General features: G+C 40.1%; 2 protein-coding genes across 2 annotated transcripts in view; one reads left to right on the top strand and one right to left on the bottom strand.

Annotated features, from left to right (window-relative positions):
- Positions 1-776: 776 nt before the first annotated feature.
- Positions 777-19,686, top strand: FKBP3 (FK506 binding protein 3). The gene is made up of 7 exons (XM_025391905.1): positions 777-963; positions 4,454-4,555; positions 5,347-5,454; positions 13,615-13,750; positions 14,233-14,300; positions 17,148-17,245; positions 19,038-19,686. Exons 1-7 carry the CDS (start codon positions 781-783, stop codon positions 19,090-19,092), a joined length of 750 nt encoding a protein of 249 aa, XP_025247690.1. The 5' UTR covers positions 777-780; the 3' UTR covers positions 19,093-19,686.
- PRPF39 (pre-mRNA processing factor 39) overlaps positions 19,684-20,485 on the bottom strand; it is a 32,006-nt gene continuing 31,204 nt past the window's right edge. Inside the window, exon 14 of the mRNA XM_025391904.1 lies at positions 19,684-20,436. Within this exon, the coding sequence (XP_025247689.1) occupies positions 20,380-20,436 (57 nt within the window). The 3' untranslated portion in view covers positions 19,684-20,379. The remainder of the gene's footprint in view (positions 20,437-20,485) is intronic.

Below are 20,485 nucleotides of genomic sequence, written 5' to 3'. Positions count from 1 at the left end.
CTAGATTTTTTTAAGTAAGGAGTCCTAATGTTCAACTATTAAATCTTTATTATTGATAGAATTATAATAAATGTCGGTGTGCAATTATTCCACTCTAACAAAGATTTCTATATCAAACAATTCCTGACTTCTCTCTCAACCTGACTTTGAGTAACCTCTGTAAATCTGTTTCCCCGTGCACTGAGAAAAAATATACATCACAGAGTTACGAGCATTAATAATCTCATTCTCATCAGCAAGTGGCATCCTTAGTGCAGCTTCTTTATAAATTGTGTATTCAAGTTTCTGAACTTCGTGTTGGACAAACTTTCTCGTATTTGTATGGAGGGAAGGGGATGGGCAGTTTGTATTTAAGTTTCAGTTGTGTGATCTTTAAAAGGGAGATGATAGGATATGGATTTTCGGATCGACAAGGACTGAAGCAGTTTAGGTGTGAATTTTTTGGCTAGAACTAGATAAAACGAAGTAAGGAGCCTGATTGCTGTTTTATTTTAACAGGTTATAGACTGAACTTTAAAGGCATAGCTGCCGTAGGTAATACATGTGGGTAATGGTTGATAAATGTCGCTACCCTCAGAGGTCTCTTCACAGGGGGTCTAACTCAGAATCGAAGATCGCTAGCGGTCTTCAACTCAGCCTACTGCAGAGACGACCGCGGGAGGTTTTTTAACCTGGACTGAACAAAGAAACCCTCATAGCACATCCTTGACGTCACTCAAAAACAAGCCCCAATCCCGACTGCTAGCGCAGTGGCCCGCCCCTCGACCTCCGTGAGTGGTCATGCCCCGCCCTGGGGGGCGGGGCGATGCCGAACTGCGGCGGGCTGGCTCAGTAAAGCGGAGGCAGCGGGGGAAGATGGCGGCGGCTGTTCCACAGCGGGCGTGGACCGTGGAGCAGCTGCGCAGTGAGCAGCTGCCCAAGAAGGACATTATCAAGTTTCTGCAGGAACACGGTTCAGATTCGGTACCGGAGGCGTAGGGGCGGCCGGGCTGGTGCGGCTGAGGGACGCCTCACCCCCCTGGAGATGCCCATACATTCCGTATTCCTCTGTGCCCCCGCCCTCGTCTTCCCGCGGCCGGTGGCCGGGAAGGCCGGAGCGGCCCAGGGTGTGCTTTGGGCCTCGCTCCCGCCCCTCGGGCGTGCCCTGCTGGGGCAGGGGAGCAGCTTTATCTCTTGGAGCACACAGGCTGCAATTGTAGAGTTAGAACCTCATTGGGATCCTTGAGTGGGGGTGGAGGCCAGAAAAATAGGAACCCGAAGATACTGGGGGCAAGGGCGGGGAGGCCGAGGAATAGTGGTGTGGATGAGACTCCTGGGAGTGGGGCGCCGGCTACTAGGGAAATGGGAAGGGACGGGAAGATTTCTGTGGGAACGGTGTATCCAACTTGCTTTTCTTAACAATTTACTAGATACAGAACATTAATGCGTGTGATTTTTTAAAAATCCGTAGGTTGTGGCTAAAGTTTTGTTTTAACATATCGACCCTTTAAATGACCTTTTCGCCTTTATACTTTAAGGGAGCTACATTCACATTTCTCTTGTGCGGTGGTCTGTCATTGTTATAAACAGACTAAAAAATTTATTTGGAATTCTTTATACTGTACGCTCTCCATTTGTCAGCATAGTCTCCATCTTAACCATCCGTCTATAGTCAAGTTATTTTTGTCACGCTTGTTTTTCCTTTGGAAATTAAGATCATTCGGGCATCTCTTAAATTGCTGGAATAGTTGTGCACGCAGCATTCTCTTACAAGCGGCAGCCTGCTTGTGTTTTCTATACAGTTTTAAAAATTCTAAACTTTTCATTTAGAAAATTTGTTTCTGGGTTTTTTGTTTGTTTGAGACGGAGTCTCTGTCGCCTCGGCTGGAGTGCAGTGTCCCGATCTCGGCTCACTGCAACCTCCGCCTCCCGGATTCAAACCATTCTCCTGCCTCTGCCTCCCGAGGAGCTGGCACTACAGGCGCGTGTCACCACGCCAGGTTAATTTTTTGTATTTTTAATAGAGACGGGGTTTCACCGTGTTAGTCAGGAAGGTCTCGATCTCCTGACCTCGTGATCCTCCCAAAGTGCTGAGGTTACAGGCCTGAGCCACTGTTTCTGGGTTATTTTGAGAAGCTTATATTTTATTTTCATTTTGGGCGGCCGTCATGACGGGGAGATACAAGAACTCTCCAACTTCAGTTCCTTCTTCCTGAATCATTATCCTGGCATCTGCATCTTAGATTAGTTTAGCAGATGTTAATACAACATCTGTAACAGGAACTATTCTCAATGTTTGGAGGTACAAGGGTGAAAAAGAAAGAACAGGCATCGGGAATCTTACCCCATTTTAATGGAACTATTTTCTCTTAAGCCAATTCGTATTTCAGAATAGACATATTAACATTTAATAATACCTCAGTCATGTACTTCATCCATCATATTCTTATGAAACAAATCATGCCATGTGAAATCGTATGTAAAACTGGGCCACATGGAACAATTTTAACAGACTGGGATTATCAAAATGATATTAATCTTTTAAATGCATAGTCTCGGCCGGGCATGGTGGCTGGTTCCTGTAATCCTAGCACTTTCGGAGGCCAAAGCGGGCAAATCATATGAGGCCAGGCATTCAAGACCAGCCTGGCCAACGTGGTGAAACCTAATTTCCACTAAAAATACAAAAAAAATTAGATGGGCCTCGTGGCGGGCACCTCTAATCCCAGCTATTCGGGAGGCTGAGGCAGGAGAATCGTTTCACCCCAAGAGGTGGAGGTTGCAGTGAGCCGAGATTGGACCACTGCACTCCAGCCTGGGCGACAGAGCTACACTCTGTCTCAAAAAATAATAATAATAATCTCCAGTGATCATTAACACTTAGACCTATACTTGACAATAATTATTTTATTAATCATAAGATATCAAAGAGATGTTTATGCTTTTATGCTTTGGGTATTTTCTGGAATCTTTTAACAAGAAACCACCAGCGTGCTAAAGGTAACTGATTACTTCCGTTTAATCAACTTTGTCTCCTTTCCCCATCAGCTGTTATTTAGAACATATCTTTGAAAGAAAAACCAAAAGAAAAAAAAAAAAAAACAATAGTGATAGTGTTAGCTGTTGACTGCTAATAATGTTAACTGTTTTCTCAAAAGCTTAGAAGATGCCAAAGGACAACTTTGAGAAGGTAACAAAATTAGGAATTAGGCAAGGACCACAAGGCAGAAAAAGAAGCAGAATAAAATAAGGAAACAAAGAAGTTATGGAAATCCTCACAATTACGTGATTTTGAGATAAAGATATATTGTGACTTGCTATTTCAGCAGTAGTGTTTTAGTGTCCCTCTGCCATCTTAGCAGTCTTATATTTGAGAGAAAAGGAATTCTGCTGTTACCTTGAGTTATTAAATACAGTATTAATCATAATTCCAATATTTATTAAGTTCTTACTGTGTGACAGGCTCTATGCTAAATGCATTAAATGGATTTTTGCACTTTATCCTTATATCAACTCTTTGACATAGACGCTGTTATTAATCTTCCACTACAGATATGGAGGCTGAGTCTTCAGACAAGCTTAGTCCCTTGTCTAGTGTCAGACAGCTAGGATTTTTTTTTTTTTCTTTTTTTTTTTTGAGACAGAGTCTTGCTCTGTCACCTAAGCTGGAGTGCCGTGGTGCAATCTCGGCTCACTGCAGCCTTCACCTCCCAGGTTCAAGCAATTCTCCTGCTTCAGCCTCCTGAGCTGGGACTACGGGCATGTGCCACCATGACCGGCTAATTTTTGTATTTTTAGTAGAGATGGGGTTTTGTTCCGTTGGCCAGGCTGGTCTCAAAACTCCTGACCTCAGGTGATCTGCCTGCTTCAGCCTCCCAAAATGCTGGGATTACAGGTATGAGCCACTGTGCCCAGCCCAGTCAGCTAGGATTTTAACCTAGATAATATGACTCCACAGCCAATACACTTAGCAATTATATATATAAAACGTTAAGCATAGCAATCTCAACATACCTACGTTACATGCGTGTGTAACAGTGACTCTTCCTAGTCTGCTAGGAATGGGTTACAGATGCCTCAGGATAGCTATGCCCAACCTGGCTGGAGACTCTCAAGGACTGTATCCAAGTATCCTCCTGCAGTAAGCAACTGACTCAAGTCACCACAGTATACTTGCTGTATAAATGTTATTTTTCGTGAGTGTTGACAGGAAAAAGGTTAGGATGAACCACTGTGTTCAGTACATAACACTGCAGTTCCAGTCTTGTGACGAATTCTTATAAATACCCAATTTTTAAAAAATCTATCTTACATTTTTTTATAATGAAGTAGAGTATAAACTATAGGGTTTATTTCTTCTTCAATACTAGCAGTATTGAAAACACAACTGCTAACATAAAAGGGTCGTTTTCTAATGTTAGACACTTCTTACTCCGGAGAAGTTATCTTGATTACCCAGCTTTTTTCCTTATAGTTTCTTGCAGAACATAAATTATTAGGAAACATTAAAAATGTGGCCAAGACAGCTAACAAGGACCACTTGGTTACAGCCTATAACCATCTTTTTGAAACTAAGGTGAGTATTGTTAGATTCTGTTCACAGAACATCACTTTTGAAATTTTATTTCCAAAAAAGATGTTTAAAATGCATTTCTTTGCTGAATGTGTTAGAGCTTTTCCACCTGTAATTTTTCTGAACTATTATCGTAAGTGGTCAGGCTGTCAAATCTAGCAAGGCTAATCTGCAGTATGGCAGAATGTTTCAGTATTTTCAAAGGGTCTAGATTTTGTGGCTTAAATTGAGACAATAAATTCTTACGGCTACTGAATTTATAAATTCATTAGATCAGTAGTATTACCATATTACTTTAGCATATGGTGTATATTAAATGTATTTTGTCATTTTATTATATATATTAAATGTTATACAGAAAATAAGTTTCCATTTCACTAATGAATTTAAAGTCTGGTTTACATTTAGGCTGAGCCTTTACAAAAATAAATTTTAAGACATTCTCCCATATTTGTTTACTATGAAATGAATATCTTCCACAGGAAAAAAATCTTTAGGAGTTATTTGAATAGTGTTTATATCTCTGGGTATGCGTTGGCCTTTCTAAGGTCATGGTTCTCATTTCAGAATTTATATTGTAAGCTGGTTTGAGGGTAATAATTTATTGTTTAAAAATAAATTATGAACAAAATTATTTCTTTGCTCTTTGTTTCCTTAGACCATTTATTCACAATTGTGTTATACAACCTGTATTTATTATGCAGATGTTCATTTAATTGAGAGGCTGAAAATCTTGATGTTGCTCCTTGGTTTTAGCCTGTCCTGAGTATGATGTTAGAACATTTTCCTTACAGCGTTTTAAGGGTACTGAAAGTATAAGTAAAGTGTCTGAGCAAGTAAAAAATGTGAAGCTTAATGAAGATAAACCCAAAGAAACCAAGTCTGAAGAGACCCTGGATGAGGTCTGTATATAGTATTTTTTTATTTTATCATGTGGATTCTAGAAATTGTATTATTTCTTTATTATTTGCACTAGTTTCTCGTAGTGAAAGGTGGTTGAGTATGACCACTTTCAGTGAGCCAAACACTTAGTGGAGTGTGCCGTTTCCCTTAGGTGTACTGAGACAGAAATAATGCTAAGAACTAGTACTTTACAGTTATTAGCCTATCCTTTGAAACACTTCTGATATTGTATTTAATATTGCCTCCACATCTGTCCAGACCTTCTGAGCTTTCAAAGCTATTTTAAGGCCTTGATTCTATGGCCAACTTGGACTAAATGACATACATTTTCTTTGATTATTTTTAGCTTTTTCTAATGTACATGGTGTCCCTGGCAATAGAAATAATCCAGGCTTGGCTGCAGGTTGTGGGTTCATCTGTCTCAGTTTTCCCAACTCAGGTTTTATATTTTGGTACAAAGGTTTGAAGAACCAGATTAATTCATTCCTGCAAATTGACAGCCTTAGTAGAGCTAAGATCAGCTACTAAGAACTGACCTAGCAGAGCTGAATTGGTTATAATCTTGTAATTTCTGATAATACGTTACTATATAAGCTCACTCATTGCCAGCAGTCTTAGTATCAGTGATAATAATCTATATTTAGTTCTTGTAAAGAGGTGAGGCTATTGATGACAGTGTGGCTTTTGGGTATTTGTGGAAAGTATAAATTCAGTTATACAATTATAGATGTTTATTTGATTAAAGCTAGTTAATTTTGCATGATCTTTTCCTATTGGCTAAAAAGCAGAAATTAATGTTTATAGGTATATGTGCACATAAAGCAATTTTAAAGTTTATCACAATTAACATTTGATAAATGTTATATCTATTGAGTAGCTACTAAGGTAAATGGAGCAATTATTATTGAAAGATTTCAGAAGCAACTGGCAACATAGTTTACCGTCCAGGAAATTTGAATAAGGATAGTTTTAGGAGACATACAGTATTTCATTAAGGAGTTAAGAAGTTACAAATAAATTAAAAGGTAAGTTCATAAGAGCTAGAGACAATCTAGAGAGAGCTTATGAGGGTCCTAAACTATATCATTTTATTTAAAATCTCTTCATTTAACTGGCCAGCCTGAGCCCAATTACATACTGTGACTGTTTTCCTAGCATCCTAGATTCGAAAGCCTCTTGTCCATTTCCTTGCTAACCCTCATTGTTTACTCTCTGTCTTTATGCTTTGGGACTGGAGAGCAGGCATTATACACACATAATCATAAAACCTTTTGAGCCTGGTATAAATTCATGCTTAATATTAGCCAAGCATGTTTTCTAGTTTCATTGCTACTCAACATTTATACTATCCTTTGCCCAATTCTCCATCACATTGCTCATTGCTCACATAATGTATTTGACATTTTCTCACAAATTCTCAGTCTCTTCTTACTCCTTTCTCTGTTTTTGTTTTTGTTTTTTGTCTTTAAGACAAAGTCTCACTCTGTCGCACAGGCTGGAGTGCAGAGGTGCCATCTTGGTTCACAGCAACCTCCACCTCCTGGGTTCAAGTGATTCTCCTGCCTCAGCCTCCCCAGTAGCTGGGACTCCAGGCAGGCACCACCACACCCAACTGAGTTTTGTATTTTTAATAGAGATGGGGTTTCTCCATGTTGGCTGGGCTTGAACTCCTGACCTCAGGTTATCCGCCCACCTCGGCCTTCCAAAGTGTTGAGATTACAGGTGTGAGCCACTGTGCCTGGCCTCCCTTCTCATTATATGCTCCTGTGTTCTATATTGCCAAAATGTGAATGTCTAGCCATTACCATTCCCTTCTTCTGAGCTTAAAATTTCTCTGAATTTTTCGTTCCTTTTTCTTTCTCATGTCTCCTTCAAGAGTAATGCTCTCAAACATCTTCCTTTTATTTTAAATGTTCATTCCTTTTCCATTTTCAAGCATTCAAAGCAAGGCCTCATACCTGGAATGTTAAAAACATTGTTCATTTCTTGCCTCCCTTCTCTTTCTTTATCCAGTCAGCAACAAAATGGGTATTCTAATAATATTTCTAAAACAATACTTTTCCAAACCACACCCTGCTGAAGAATATATTCAGTAATTGAGTGCTGTCTAGAATTGTCCGGTTCAGTATGATAGTTACTAACCATATGTGGCTACAGAGTGCTTTAGCTACTTTGAACTGAAATGTGCTTTAAGAGTAAAATATGTACTCAGTTTCAAAGGTGTGATTTAGACGTTTCTTTTTTTAAAAAAAGATTGTAAAATATCTCAGTATTTTTTATATTGATTACTTATTGAAATGATGGTATTTGGGATGTTTTAGTTTAAATAAGACAGTTTTTCATTTTAAAAATTTGTATTTTATTTTTCTAAGACAGGGTCGGTTGGGAGGCCGGGCGTGGTGGCTCGCGCCTGTAATCCCAGCACTTTGGGAGGTCGAGGCGGGCAGATCACCTGAGGTTGGGAGCTCGAGACCAGCCTGGACAACATGGTTAAACCCTGTCTCTACTAAAAATACAAAAAATTAGCCAGGTGTGGTGGCATGCACCTGTAATCCCAGCTACTCGGGAAGCTGAGGTGGGAGAATTGCCTGAACCCGGGAGGCGGAGGTTGTGGTGAGCCGAGATCGTGCCATTGTACTCCAGCCTGGGCAACAAGAGTGAAACTCTCTCAAAAAAAAAAAAAAAAAGACAGGGTCAGTCAGGTACAGTGGCTCGTGCCTGTAATCCCAGCACTTTGGGAGGCTGAGGGGGGCAGATCACTTGAGGTCAGGAGTTTGAGACCAACATGGTGAAACCCTGTCTCTACTAAAAATACAAAAATTAGCTGGGCATGATGGCGTGCACCTGTAATTCCAGCTACTTGGGAGACTGAGGCAGGAGAATAACTTGAACCCAGGAGGCGGAGGTTGCAGTGAGCTGAGATCATGCCACGGCACCCCAGCCTGGGCAACAGAGCGAGACTCAGTCTCAAAAAAAAAAAAAAGACAGGGTCATGCTGTGTTGTCCAGGCTGGACTCGAACTCTTGGGCTCCAGCAATCCTCCTGCCTCAGAATACTCAGAATAACTGGGACTACAGGCATACCACTGCCTGGCATAGACATACTTCATCTTTCTTTTTACATTTTTAAGTGCAGCTACTAGGAACTTAAAATTACATTTGTGACTCCCATTGTTATTGGTCACCACTGGTCTTCAATATATATCCAAATTTCTTATTCTTGGCATTCAAAGCCTTCCAAAATGTGGCCGCTGCTAAGCTCCATATTCCATGTTTCTATAGACGTATTCTTTTTTTTTTTGAGACAGTCTGTCGCCTAGGCTGGAATGCAGTGGTGTGATCTCGGCTCACTGCAACCTCCACCTCCCAGGTTCAAGCAATTCTCCTGCCTTAGCCTCCTGAGTAGCTGGGATTACAGGCGCACGCCACCACGCCTGGTTAATTTTTGTGTTTGTCGTAGAGACGGGGTTTCACCATGTTGGTCAGGCTATTCTCGAACTCCTGACCTCGTGATCCACCCACCTCGGCCTCCCAAAGTGCTGGGATTACAGGTGTGAGCCACCGCGCCCAGCCTGTATGGACATATTCTTGGCCAGGTGCAGCGGCTCACATCTATTATCCCAGCACTTTGGGAGGCTGAGGAAGGTGGATCACTTGAGCCCAGGAGCTCAAGACCAGCCTGGGCAACATGGCGAAATCTGTCTGTACCAAAAAAAGTAGCCAGGCATGGTGGCGTGTGCCTGTAGTCCCAACTACTCAGGAGGCTGAGCAGGGAGGATCCTTTGAGCTTGGGAGCCAGAGATTGCAGTGAGACAAGATTGTACCACTGCATTACAGCCTAGGCAGCAGAGTAAGACCTTGTCTCAGAAAAAAAAATTTTTTTTTCTTTGACCACAAATGTCTGCTCATTGTCTACTAAATCATGCCCTTTCCTACCTCCATATTTTATTTCTTCCTTACAGTGTTCTTTTACTTCCCTATTTGTCAGTTCTGTGCTCCCTTTAAGACCCAGCTCCTGGGCTCATTGCTTCCTCTGGATTTTTACCATGTGAGGCTTTGCTGTATATATGCATAACCGCATACATTCCAAAGCACATTGTATCTGTATTATTTATTTCTACCTTTATTTTAATATAAAGACTGTTGTCTAATAGCTCTTACGGAACTTTAAATCAGTCACTGTCAATGTATTTATTGTCTATTATATATTAAATAGCGTTGAGGAAAATTTTCAAGGTATGAATGAGCATTGTACAGGAGAGAAAATATAAGTTGCGAAGAAACTCACACTTAGCAATTAGAAGTTAGTATAAAAGTACTCAAACAAAAAATTTGATAACTTCATCTTTGATAACAACTTCATATGTAGTCATTACCAACTTCTGGTGATTCTGCCTCCAAAATATATCCCAAAGCCATTCATGTTTTGTCATCCTCACTGTTAGCACCCTGGTCTAAACCTAAACTACTATAATAGTTTTTTTCCTAACAAGTCTCTCCACTTCTACTTTTGCTTCCCAAGTCGTTCTTTATATTTCAGTCACAGTGATTAAAACACAAATCTGGCTGGGCACTGTGGCTCACGCCTGTAATCCCAACACTTTGGAAGGCTGAGGCAGGCAGATCACCTGAGGTCAGGAGTTCGAGACCAGCCTGGCCAGCATGGTGAAGCCCCATCTGTACTAAAAATACAAAAATTAGCCAAGTGTGGTGGCTCAAGGCTGTAGTCCCAGCTGCTCGGGAGGCTGAGGCAGGAAAATTGCTTGAACTTGGGAGACAGAGGTTACAGTGAGCCGAGATCATGCCACTGCATTCCAGCCTGGGCAACAAAGTGAGACTCGGTCTCAGAAATAAATAAATAAATAAATAAATAAATAAATAAATAAATAAATAAATATCTGATTCTGTAACTTCTCTATTTAAAACTCTTAATTGGCTAATGTCCTAAAGATAAAAACCCAGATTCTAGCATGTCCTACATATTTTTCTAGCCTTATTTCATGCCATTCTCCCTTTCATTGCTCCCTTACAGACAGTAATGTTTTTATACTTTTGAAATATTATTAAGCAGGCACAGTGGCTCTCGCCTGTAATCCAGCATTTTGGGAAGCTGAGGCAGGTGGATTGCTTGAGCCTTTAAGTGAGCCGTGATTGCACCAATGTAAAATATCTCAGTATTTTGCAGTGGAATGATCACTCCAGCCTTACAACACTGAAACTTTGTCTCTTAAAAAAGGAAAAAATATATATATAGAAATATTTCCTTTTTTTTTTTTTTTTGACAGAGTTTTACTCTTGTCGCCCAGGCTAGAATTCAGTAGCACAATTTTGGCTCACTGCATCCTCTGCCTCCTGGATTCAAGCGATTCTCCTGCTTCAGCCCCCTAAGTAGCTGGGATTACAGGCGCCTGCCACCATGCCCAGTGAATTTTTGTATTTTTAGTAGAAATTGGGGTTTCACCATGTTGGCCAGACTGGTCTTGAACTCTTGACCTCAGGTGATCAACCCTTATGGGCCTCCCAAAGTGCTGGGTTTACAGGTGTGAGTCACTGCACCCGGCCAATTGAAAGATTTATATGCCATGTGCACCTGCTCTACTGAGAAGGTCATGGAAGAGACAAGAGTTCAAAGGCTGATAGAATTCTGGAGCTTTAGGGAGGGATAGATTAAGATCCTGAATGGTTTAGGCCTTTGGACACAAAACTATAAGCAGTAATTGTTAATATCACTCTAGCAGTTGAGTAGAAGACTGACTGAAGGTGTCAGTGATAAACACAATTGGACATTAAAGTGGTGAAAACAGATTTTATTCAGCCTACTGACAGTAGGGGAAAGAGCTGAACTCCTGTCTGATTTGTGGAGAGGTAACTGGGCCTTTTAAAAGAATGAAGGGGCCGGGCCCCGTGGCTCACCTTGTAATCCCAGCACTGGGAGGCCGAGGCGGGAGGATCACAAGGTCAGGAGATCGAGACCATCCTGGCTAACACAGTGAAACTCCATCTCTACTAAAAATACAAATAAAAATTAGCCGGGCGCCTGTAGTGCCAGCTACTTTGGGAGGCTGAGGCAGGAGAATGGCGTGAACCCGGGAGGTGGAGCTTGCAGTGAGCCGAGATGGCGCCACTGCACTCCAGCCTAGGAGACAGAGCGAGACTCCGTCTCAAAAAAAAAAAAAAAAAAAAGAATGAGGGAGTAGGGAGGGATTTAAGCAGAGTTAGGGAAGTGAAAAATTACAAAAAGTAGGAAGTGGGGGTCGGTCCATAAGAAACCTATCTGAGTTTGCCAACTGGTGCTTATCAAAGTTAGGCTCCCATAGAGACTTAGAGACAGGGTCATATCTTCATCTTCAGGCGTTGGCTGGAACAAACAGTAAATTTTTTTGGCGGCCTTAAGTTTTCTTGGGCAGGCACTTTAAGGAGAGATCAGGTCCTCCTAGGAATAAGGCATTGAGCTATTTGAAACTTGTGTTTGTTCAGATCTTTATAGTGCAAGGTTGAAGCCTTGTGGAGAAGAGGGCTCAGAGGATCCTAGCTAGGGTTTGGTCAGGGAGAGAATCTTTTGTCCAAGAGGTAGACTATTTGCAAGGAGATCAGACTTTTTTTTTTTAAGATGGAGTCTCGCTCTGTGGCCCAGTGGTGCTATCTCGGCTCACTGCAACCTCCGCCTTCTGGGTTCAAGTGATCCTCCTGCCTCTGCCTCCCGAGTAGCTGGGATTACAGGCACACGCCACCACACCCACCTAATTTTTTAATACAGATGGGGTTTTACCATGTTGGCCAGGCTGATCTCAAACTCCTGACCTCGAGTGATCCACCCACCTTGGCCTCCCAAAGTGCTGAGATTACAGGTGTGAGCCACTGCACCCAGCACAGATATTTTTACTTACAAGTTTTGGAAAAGGATAAAACCTTCAGCTAGGGAAATGAAAGTGAATAAAAATTTGCATACCTTGACCAATTAGAAATAGATCAAGAATAGGCCAGGCGTTGTGGCTCACACTTGTAATCCCAACACTTTGGGAGGCCGAGGCGGGCGGATCACGAGGTCTGGAGTTTGAGAACATCCTGGCCAACATGGTGAAACCGTGTCTCTACTAAAAATACAAAAAATGAGTGGGGCATGGTGGCAGGAGCCTGTAGTCCCAGGTACTCGGGAAGCTGAGGCAGGAGAATCACTTGAACCCAGGAGGCAGAGGTTGTTGCAGTGAGCCGAGATCACACCGTTGCACTCCAGCCTGGCGAGAGTGAGACTCCATCTCAAAAAAAAGAAAAAAAGAAAAAAAAAAAGAAATAGGCCAGGAATAAAGAAAACACTTTATCTTGCTTTTCAAACTCAGGAACTAATAGATTTGAAATATTTGGTATCCACCCACACCTTTGTTATTTATTTTATGAAATTTAGAAACTAAATACAGATTTGGATAATGCAGATCCCTCTGAATTTGGTCTGAATTTAGAAACCAAATACATATCAGGTAAGGAGGATACTTTTAAATTTGGTACACCTCTTTTTTTTAATTAACTCCCTAAGATTCTTGACAGTTCCTCTGTCTGCTTTCCTCTCATATATGAATTACTATTGATCAGATTAATCTGTAACCTTTTTTTTAGAAGACCCTGATAATCCTACTTTGTTCTAGGAAATATGCCTGTTATTTCTTTAGGTAATGTCATCCATTGTGTGAATTTATTTTCCAAATCAGGGTCAGAGGCAATATCACTGTATTCATTCTAATTGGATATAATAAAAACACCTAGTAATATCAATTATTGCTGCTAAAACAGTTCAAATCTTTGTGGGAGGAAGTCACCATCCCTTATTTTAATGCCTTATGATTTCATAGGAATTAAATAGTAATTTTTTGTAACTTTAGGAAATAACTGAAATCATGTTATGGTTTGGTGAGTAATTAACAGAATCTTATTAGAAGAATTGAGGCTTCCAAAGAAGCTGGAAGTTATTTGAAATTATAGATGTGTAAGTTACTAATAGTCACATCACAGCCCTGAAATTAGATACTGAGTGTTTTGTTTGTTTATTTATTACCAAATCCATCAAACTCTTTAAACTGACGTTGGTCATTGTTGGCTATTGTTTGTCATTCTTTTAAAGTACACAAATTAATAACTCTGTGTGTGTGTGTTGTGTTTTGTTTTTAGGGTCCACCAAAATATACTAAATCTGTTCTGAAAAAGGGAGATAAAACCAACTTTCCCAAAAAGGGAGATGTTGTTCATTGCTGGTATACAGGAACACTACAAGATGGGACTGTTTTTGATACTAATATTCAAACAAGTAAGTCTAAATGTAATCTTACGATTTTGGCTTAAAGAGATTCGAAATACTTGGGTGGCAGACAGATGAGTAGTTAGCAGTACCTTTTTCCTGACTGTCACCTACTTTTATCCAGACATACTTCCCCCTAAGATCTACTTGGAAGAGGTCTTCAGTTCCCTGATTATTGGCTGGCTAAAGACCTCTTGTTCATTGGAAAGCAAAAGATAAGGAATCTCAGTCTAAACCTGGTTAATGTCCAAAAGTAAGGCATTAGTATTTGAGTAGAAAAGGCAGGATAGTATGCTGTTTTGTGATATAAGTATAGGTCCTGCCCTTCTACCCTTTGTTAAGAATGTAATTATTTTTATAGCCAGAATTTTATTGATGGATGATCTGACTTCCCACTATATTTTTGCATTGGAATTTAATAATTTCCAATGGAAATTTCTTAATAATAAATTAGAGTATATCATTAATTATAAGGAAAATCTGTTTTACAGGTGCAAAGAAGAAGAAAAATGCCAAGCCTTTAAGTTTTAAGGTCGGAGTAGGCAAAGTTATCAGAGGAGTAAGTAAAGAATGCCAGTGAATCAGTAGATATTCTGGCACATGCTGCTTCTGGTATGGTGCCTTAAATAATTAGGTTTGGGGATATAATACAAAGGAAACAGACTTTGGAGTCTGACAAATTCGGTATAATCATTGCTAGCTGATCTTGCACAAGTTGTCTGGGTCTCAGTTTCACTATCTATAAAATGAGGACAGTACTGCCTACCTCAAGGCTGTTAGAAGATTAAATGAGCATAACTTGGAAGTACCTAATACAACAGGGGCTTAAATGATAGTCCCTTCCATGTGTACCCATTTTATTATTTTTCTTCATAAAGTAAGTCTTTGTCAGAACATTTGGCCCTCTAAATTTGTCTTTAAGCTTCCTGTAAAACGTCTTACAGGACGTTTGTACCATTTACATATAATTTGCAAAGGTAAAATATCTGTTCCACTGAAGTACTCATAGAAGCAGAGTTTGTTTCTGTAGCCTTTTCACCTCATACAACATAGGCTGCAATACCAGAAAATCATTCAAACATAAGCATGCTTTAACCTACACTTATATGTGAGAGAGAACAGAAAGAAACTTTGAGAAAAGGGGAAGTTAGGCTTGACCCATACTGACCATTACAGTGTACAAAAGAAGATAAAAGAGCAGGATGGACTGTCACCTTCTATGAATCATGCTAGGGCCTGCCCATTGTGCCCATTGTTTGTTTTAAATTGTTATTGTCAGAACATCAGACACCAGTAACTGAAATGCCTATTTAAATGCAGTTATAGGAACTAAGATATGGTTCAGACAATCATATACAGAACATAAAATATCTTGAAACTAAAGGTTTAGTTGAGCATAACTTATAATTGTTACCTGCCCCGGCCAGGCATGGTGGCTGAAGCCTGTAATTACAGCAATTTGGGAGGCCGAAGTGGGCGGATCATGAGGTCAGGAGATCGAGACCATCCTGGCTAACACTGTGAAACCCCGTCTCTGCTAAAAATACAAAAAATTATCTGGGTGTGGTAGCACTCGCCTGTAGTCCCAGCTACTTGGGAGGCTGAGGCAGGAGAATTGCTTGAACCCGGAAGGTGGAGATTGTAGTAAGCCAAGATCACGCCACTGCACTCCAGCCTGGGCAACAGAGCGAGACTCCATCTCAAAAACAAATTGTTACCTGCCCATACCAAGTTGATAGCAAGTATATATCAAATTGGACTATTTTTCTATTTCTGTAACTTATTTGCATACTGGTAAATGTCTTCTAGTCTGCCATACTGTTTTTTTTGTTTTGTTTTGTTTGTTTGTTTTTTTTTTTGAGATAGAGTTTCGCTCTTGTTGCCCAGGTTGGAGTACAATGGTGCAATCTCAGCTCACTGCAATCTCTGTCTCATGAGTTCAAGCAATTCTCCTGCCTCAGCCTCCGGAATAACTGGGATTACAGGCATGCACCTCTCACCTAATTTTGTATTCCTAGCAGAGACGGGATTTCATCATGTTGGTCAGGCTGCTCTTGATTCCTGACCTCAAGTGATCCACCCTCTTCAGCCTCCCAAAGTGCTGGGATTACAGGCGTGAGCCACCATGTCCGGCTAGTCTACCTTATTCTTATTTTCCAAATGTGACCACCATAACTTTGTCCCTTGAGCTTTATATGATTGTTGTATCTCAATAGAGCATATAGTATTAGGAATATTATCCCTGTGGTGATGTGAACTTAACTGTTTGTGGCAACTAGCTTTAAGATCCAAATTTGGAAAATATGGAGAGGCCAACCCAGAAGCCTTTTATTGTTTCTTTGAAAAGTTAGTTTTACCTTTTGCACTTTTGCAAAAGTGCCGTAACATTTTAAAAATTGTATTTCCTGCCGGGCGCGGTGGCTCAAGCCTGTAATCCCAGCACTTTGGGAGGCTGAGACGGGCGGATCACAAGGTCAGGAGATGCCAGACTCAGTCTCAAAAAAAAAAAAAAAAAAAAAAATTATATTTCCCAAATTAACTGGGCATTCCTGTAATCCCAGCTACTAGGGAGGCTGAGGCAGGAGAATCACTTAAACCCAGGAGGCAGAGGCTGTGGTGAGCCAAGATCACACCATTGCACTCCAGCCTGGGCAACAAGAGCGAAACTCCAACTCAAAAGAAAAAAAAGAAAAAAATTGTATTTTATGTGCCAACATGACTCCACTATTACAATTTGGTAATCTTAAAACAGTTTTACAGTGAGTACTTGCCATTATATTCCAATAAAAATAAAGTGAAGTTTGTCCTGTGATGTAAAAGCGTTGCAGGTTGTTTTTATGATGGTGCTAATAACAAACTGATTTTCATAATATATGGCATGTTACAGTTTACAAAAAGTTTTTGTTTGATATGGAGTCTCCCTCTCTTGCCCAGACTGGAGTGCAGTCACACAATCCTGGTTCACTGCAACCCCCGCCTCCTGGGTTCAAGTGATTCTCCTGCCTCAGCCTCCCGAGTAGCTGGGATTACAGGCACCCGCCACCGCACCCAGCTTATTTTATTTTTAGTAGACATGGGATTTCACTATGTTAGCCAGGCTGGTCTCGAACTCCTGACCTCAAGTGATCTGCCCACCTCGGCCTCCCAAAGTGCTGGGATTACAGGCATGAGCCCCAAAAGGTTCTTTTCACATTAAAAAAGCCCTGCTTAAAATACCCTTATTTTTTTCTATTGAAGAAATGGAAGACAAAGATTTAGGGACTCAACTGAAGTACATTACCTTAGAATATAGTGAAATCTATAGTAATAGATTCTGTGTTTAACATACAATCTTGTCTTTACTGTCCTGGTATTACATGTGCTTTTTGCAGAATACCATTAGTTTTTATTTTGTTCTTGCCTTCAGTGGGATGAAGCCCTCTTGACTATGAGTAAAGGAGAAAAGGCTCGACTGGAGATTGAACCAGAATGGGCTTATGGAAAGAAAGGACAGCCTGATGCCAAGTATCCTTTTTTCCCTTCATAATTAAAAAAAAAAAAAAAAAAAAAAACCTGTAGATCACCTGAAGATGTGAAAGATGCTGTCTAGGCAAACTTCTGGATCAAGAATCCTGTCCAGACTAGTCTTCCTGATCTTTAGATGCTTATGTGTCAGCACCTCCAATAGACAATAGTATTTTCTATTGGTATAAAGTTCAAACCTCAGCTGTAATTTTTGTTTCTCTTATTCAAATTCTTAACTTTCAAGACCTTAACTGTGAAGTTTAAGCTTAAGCAGCAATTCTTAATGTTTTTAAGTTTAAGAAAAGTTACCATGCCCAGTACAAACTGTAGCAAAGTAGGATGCAAATATGGCTCATGGTAATTTTATGGTACAATGTAATTTCAGGCAATTAAATTCAAAGCTTAGAAATGGAATAGATGTGGGAGATTACCAGTTGTGAACTGAAGGAGACCACAGAATCAACAGTGTTAGCATAAGCATTTATTATTACTACTAATGACAATACTCACTGAAAGTCCAGTTTATGAACATTTAAAAAAGAATAAGGAATGACTCCAGACCATTAAGACCAGACCAATCCAGTAGGTAAGAGGGAAGGTAGTTTATGGCTTTTGTTGGTTCCATTCCTCTTGGACCCGTAAGATTAAGTTTGAAAAAACAATTCCTTTGGAAGGCAGCTTTCTGTAGTCTTAGCAGATAAACATATTTGGGAATATAATAGCTCTCTTAGCTTTTCAAAATCAAATGGCCAGGCTGGGCGCCATGCTAATGCCTGTAATCCCAGCACTTTGGGAAGCCAAGGAAGGCAGATCACGTGAGGTCAGGAGTTCAAGACCAGCCTGGCCAACATGGCGAAACCTCGCCTCTACTAAAAATACACAAATTAGCCAGGCGTGGTGGTGCAGGCCTGTAATCCCAGCTACCCTGGAGGCTGAGGCAGGAGAATCACTTGAACCTGGGAAGCAGACATTGCAGTGAGCCATGATCATGCCACTGCACTCCAGCCTGGGCAAAAGAGTAAGGCTCTGTCTCGCGGGGGGGAAAAAAATCAAATGGTCAGCTGCAGCAGCTCCCTCTCCCATGTAAAGAAGCATCTCAAGACCAATCTGATGCACATACAAATTATGTAACTGTTAAGTTAGCATTTATTTTTTTTTTTTTGAGACAGAGTCTCACTCTGTCACCCAGGCTGGAGTATCGTGATCTCAGCTTGCTGCAACCTCTGCCTCCCAGGCTCAAGCAATTCTCCTGCCTCACCCTCCCTAGTAGCTGGAACTACAGGTGTGCACCACCACACCTGGCTAGTTTTTGTATTTTTAGTAGAGACAGGGTTTCACTATGTTGGCCAGGCTGGTCATGAACTCCTGACCTCAGGTGATCCACCGCCTCAGCCTCCTAAAGTGCTGGGATTACAGGTGTGAGGTACCATACCTGGCCTTGAACTTAGCATCTTAAAATGCACAGTAAATATTACGTACTACCTCATAAAAAGTTTAATACGGGGGGTGTGTGTGTGTGTGTGTGTATTTTCCCAGCTAGAATGTGTGTGTGTGTGTGTGTGTGTGTGTGTGTGTGTGTGTATTTTCCCAGCTGGAATGACATTACCTTTTTTTTTTGGAGTACTTAATAGTCTTCACTAAGTGGTGGCTACCTTAGGAGTACTTGTAAAGCATCCAGGTAAGGAGGATCCTAGTCCAAGCTCAATTTATCTAGTGAGCCTATCTAGTCAGCCTATCCTATACTAAGGTTATGGGGCACTTTTTATCAAATGTACCTTGACTTCTTCAACAGAATTCCACCAAATGCAAAACTCATTTTTGAAGTGGAATTAGTGGATATTGACTGAAATAGTTCAGCTCTAAGGATATTAGCAACAATGATAAAACTTGGCCTTGAAGAAACTTACATAACTCGTTAGAACTTGTTACTATGGTAAAGGAAGAGTCAACTGGAAAATTAAAGGAGTTAATAAAATTTGTTTACCTGATCCCAGCTTTTGAGAGATGTAATCCCTTATGAATCCCTGAAGTCTAAAATACTTTCCTACAGCTGTGTAAAATACTGGTCAAGGAGAACTTTTTCCTTTTACCTCATGTTGTAAACTAAGTGGCTCAATAAAAATTTATCCACTGTCTTGATCTGACTGTGATTTGTTTGGTGTTAATATATTATTGTTCTGATTAGGTAACTGGAACTAAGGACCTCATCAAACCAGGGAGTAACTCCCAGTAAAATTATCTGGACAGATTGCCTGTATAATGAGAAGGCAAAGCATAGGGCTTGAGGGGAAACAAAATGCTAAAAGGGAAGAAATCTTGGCATGAAGATCAATACCTCAATTTAGGAAAAGTGCACTTCAAAACCAATGAGCCACTAATAAAGATGAACATAAAGTTAATATTATTAATTGATGCCCCCAAAATAAATTCATAAACGATTACTGGATGAGTCTTCCATTTTATTACAAAAATGAAGATGATCAGTTTGATCAAAATGAAAGCTTGTTCACAAGTTTTACATGAATATTCTAAATACAAAGTCTCCTGAAACAACATACTTTTGATATGATTTTCATTTTTAAAGGGATGCAAACATTCCATTTTCTCATTTATAATCTCTATTCCAAGGCATAGTATTTTAATAATGTATCCTTTCTGCCGTTAGATCACAATTCACAAGTATAACTGAAACAGACAAAACCTTGATAGCAAAGGTTAAAGTCCTTTTTTTTTTTAAAAAAAAAAAAAAGGTAAATCCTTAATAACCAGCCCTTATGTGTTGTCAGAATTTTGTACTACACTGACATGATTTGCAGTCAGGTTTTTCTTCCTACCCCTTAAGGCTACAAAATTCTGTTGCAAATGCATTGCAAAAGAATTCTAGACCACTTAATGTAAAAATCAAAAAATAGTTCTTCAATAAAAAGTAAATTTTATAAATGGTAGGAAACAGTATCAGTATCTGTGGTAAGCTACTAATTGACATTTTTCCCCTATTACTAAACAAATCATGTTACACAGAAACAAGGAAGACAGGTTTTCAAATACAAGCTTATATTGTTTACATCCCTCATTAAAAAAAATAATAATTTCATACTTTTCACACACTCCATTTGAAATTTACATTTTTCCCATCAGGTTGGAGGGGGAGGATAATATTGTCCGTAATTCCAAGGATTCTGATAATTGTACTGAAAGGAAAAATTAAGTGTGTTAGTATATTAGAACTATGGCAGAGTT

Source organism: Theropithecus gelada, chromosome 7b (assembly GCF_003255815.1).
Source record: "Theropithecus gelada isolate Dixy chromosome 7b, Tgel_1.0, whole genome shotgun sequence".
Taxonomy (NCBI): Eukaryota; Metazoa; Chordata; class Mammalia; order Primates; family Cercopithecidae; genus Theropithecus; species Theropithecus gelada.
This window is presented reverse-complemented; position numbering and strand designations above follow the sequence as displayed.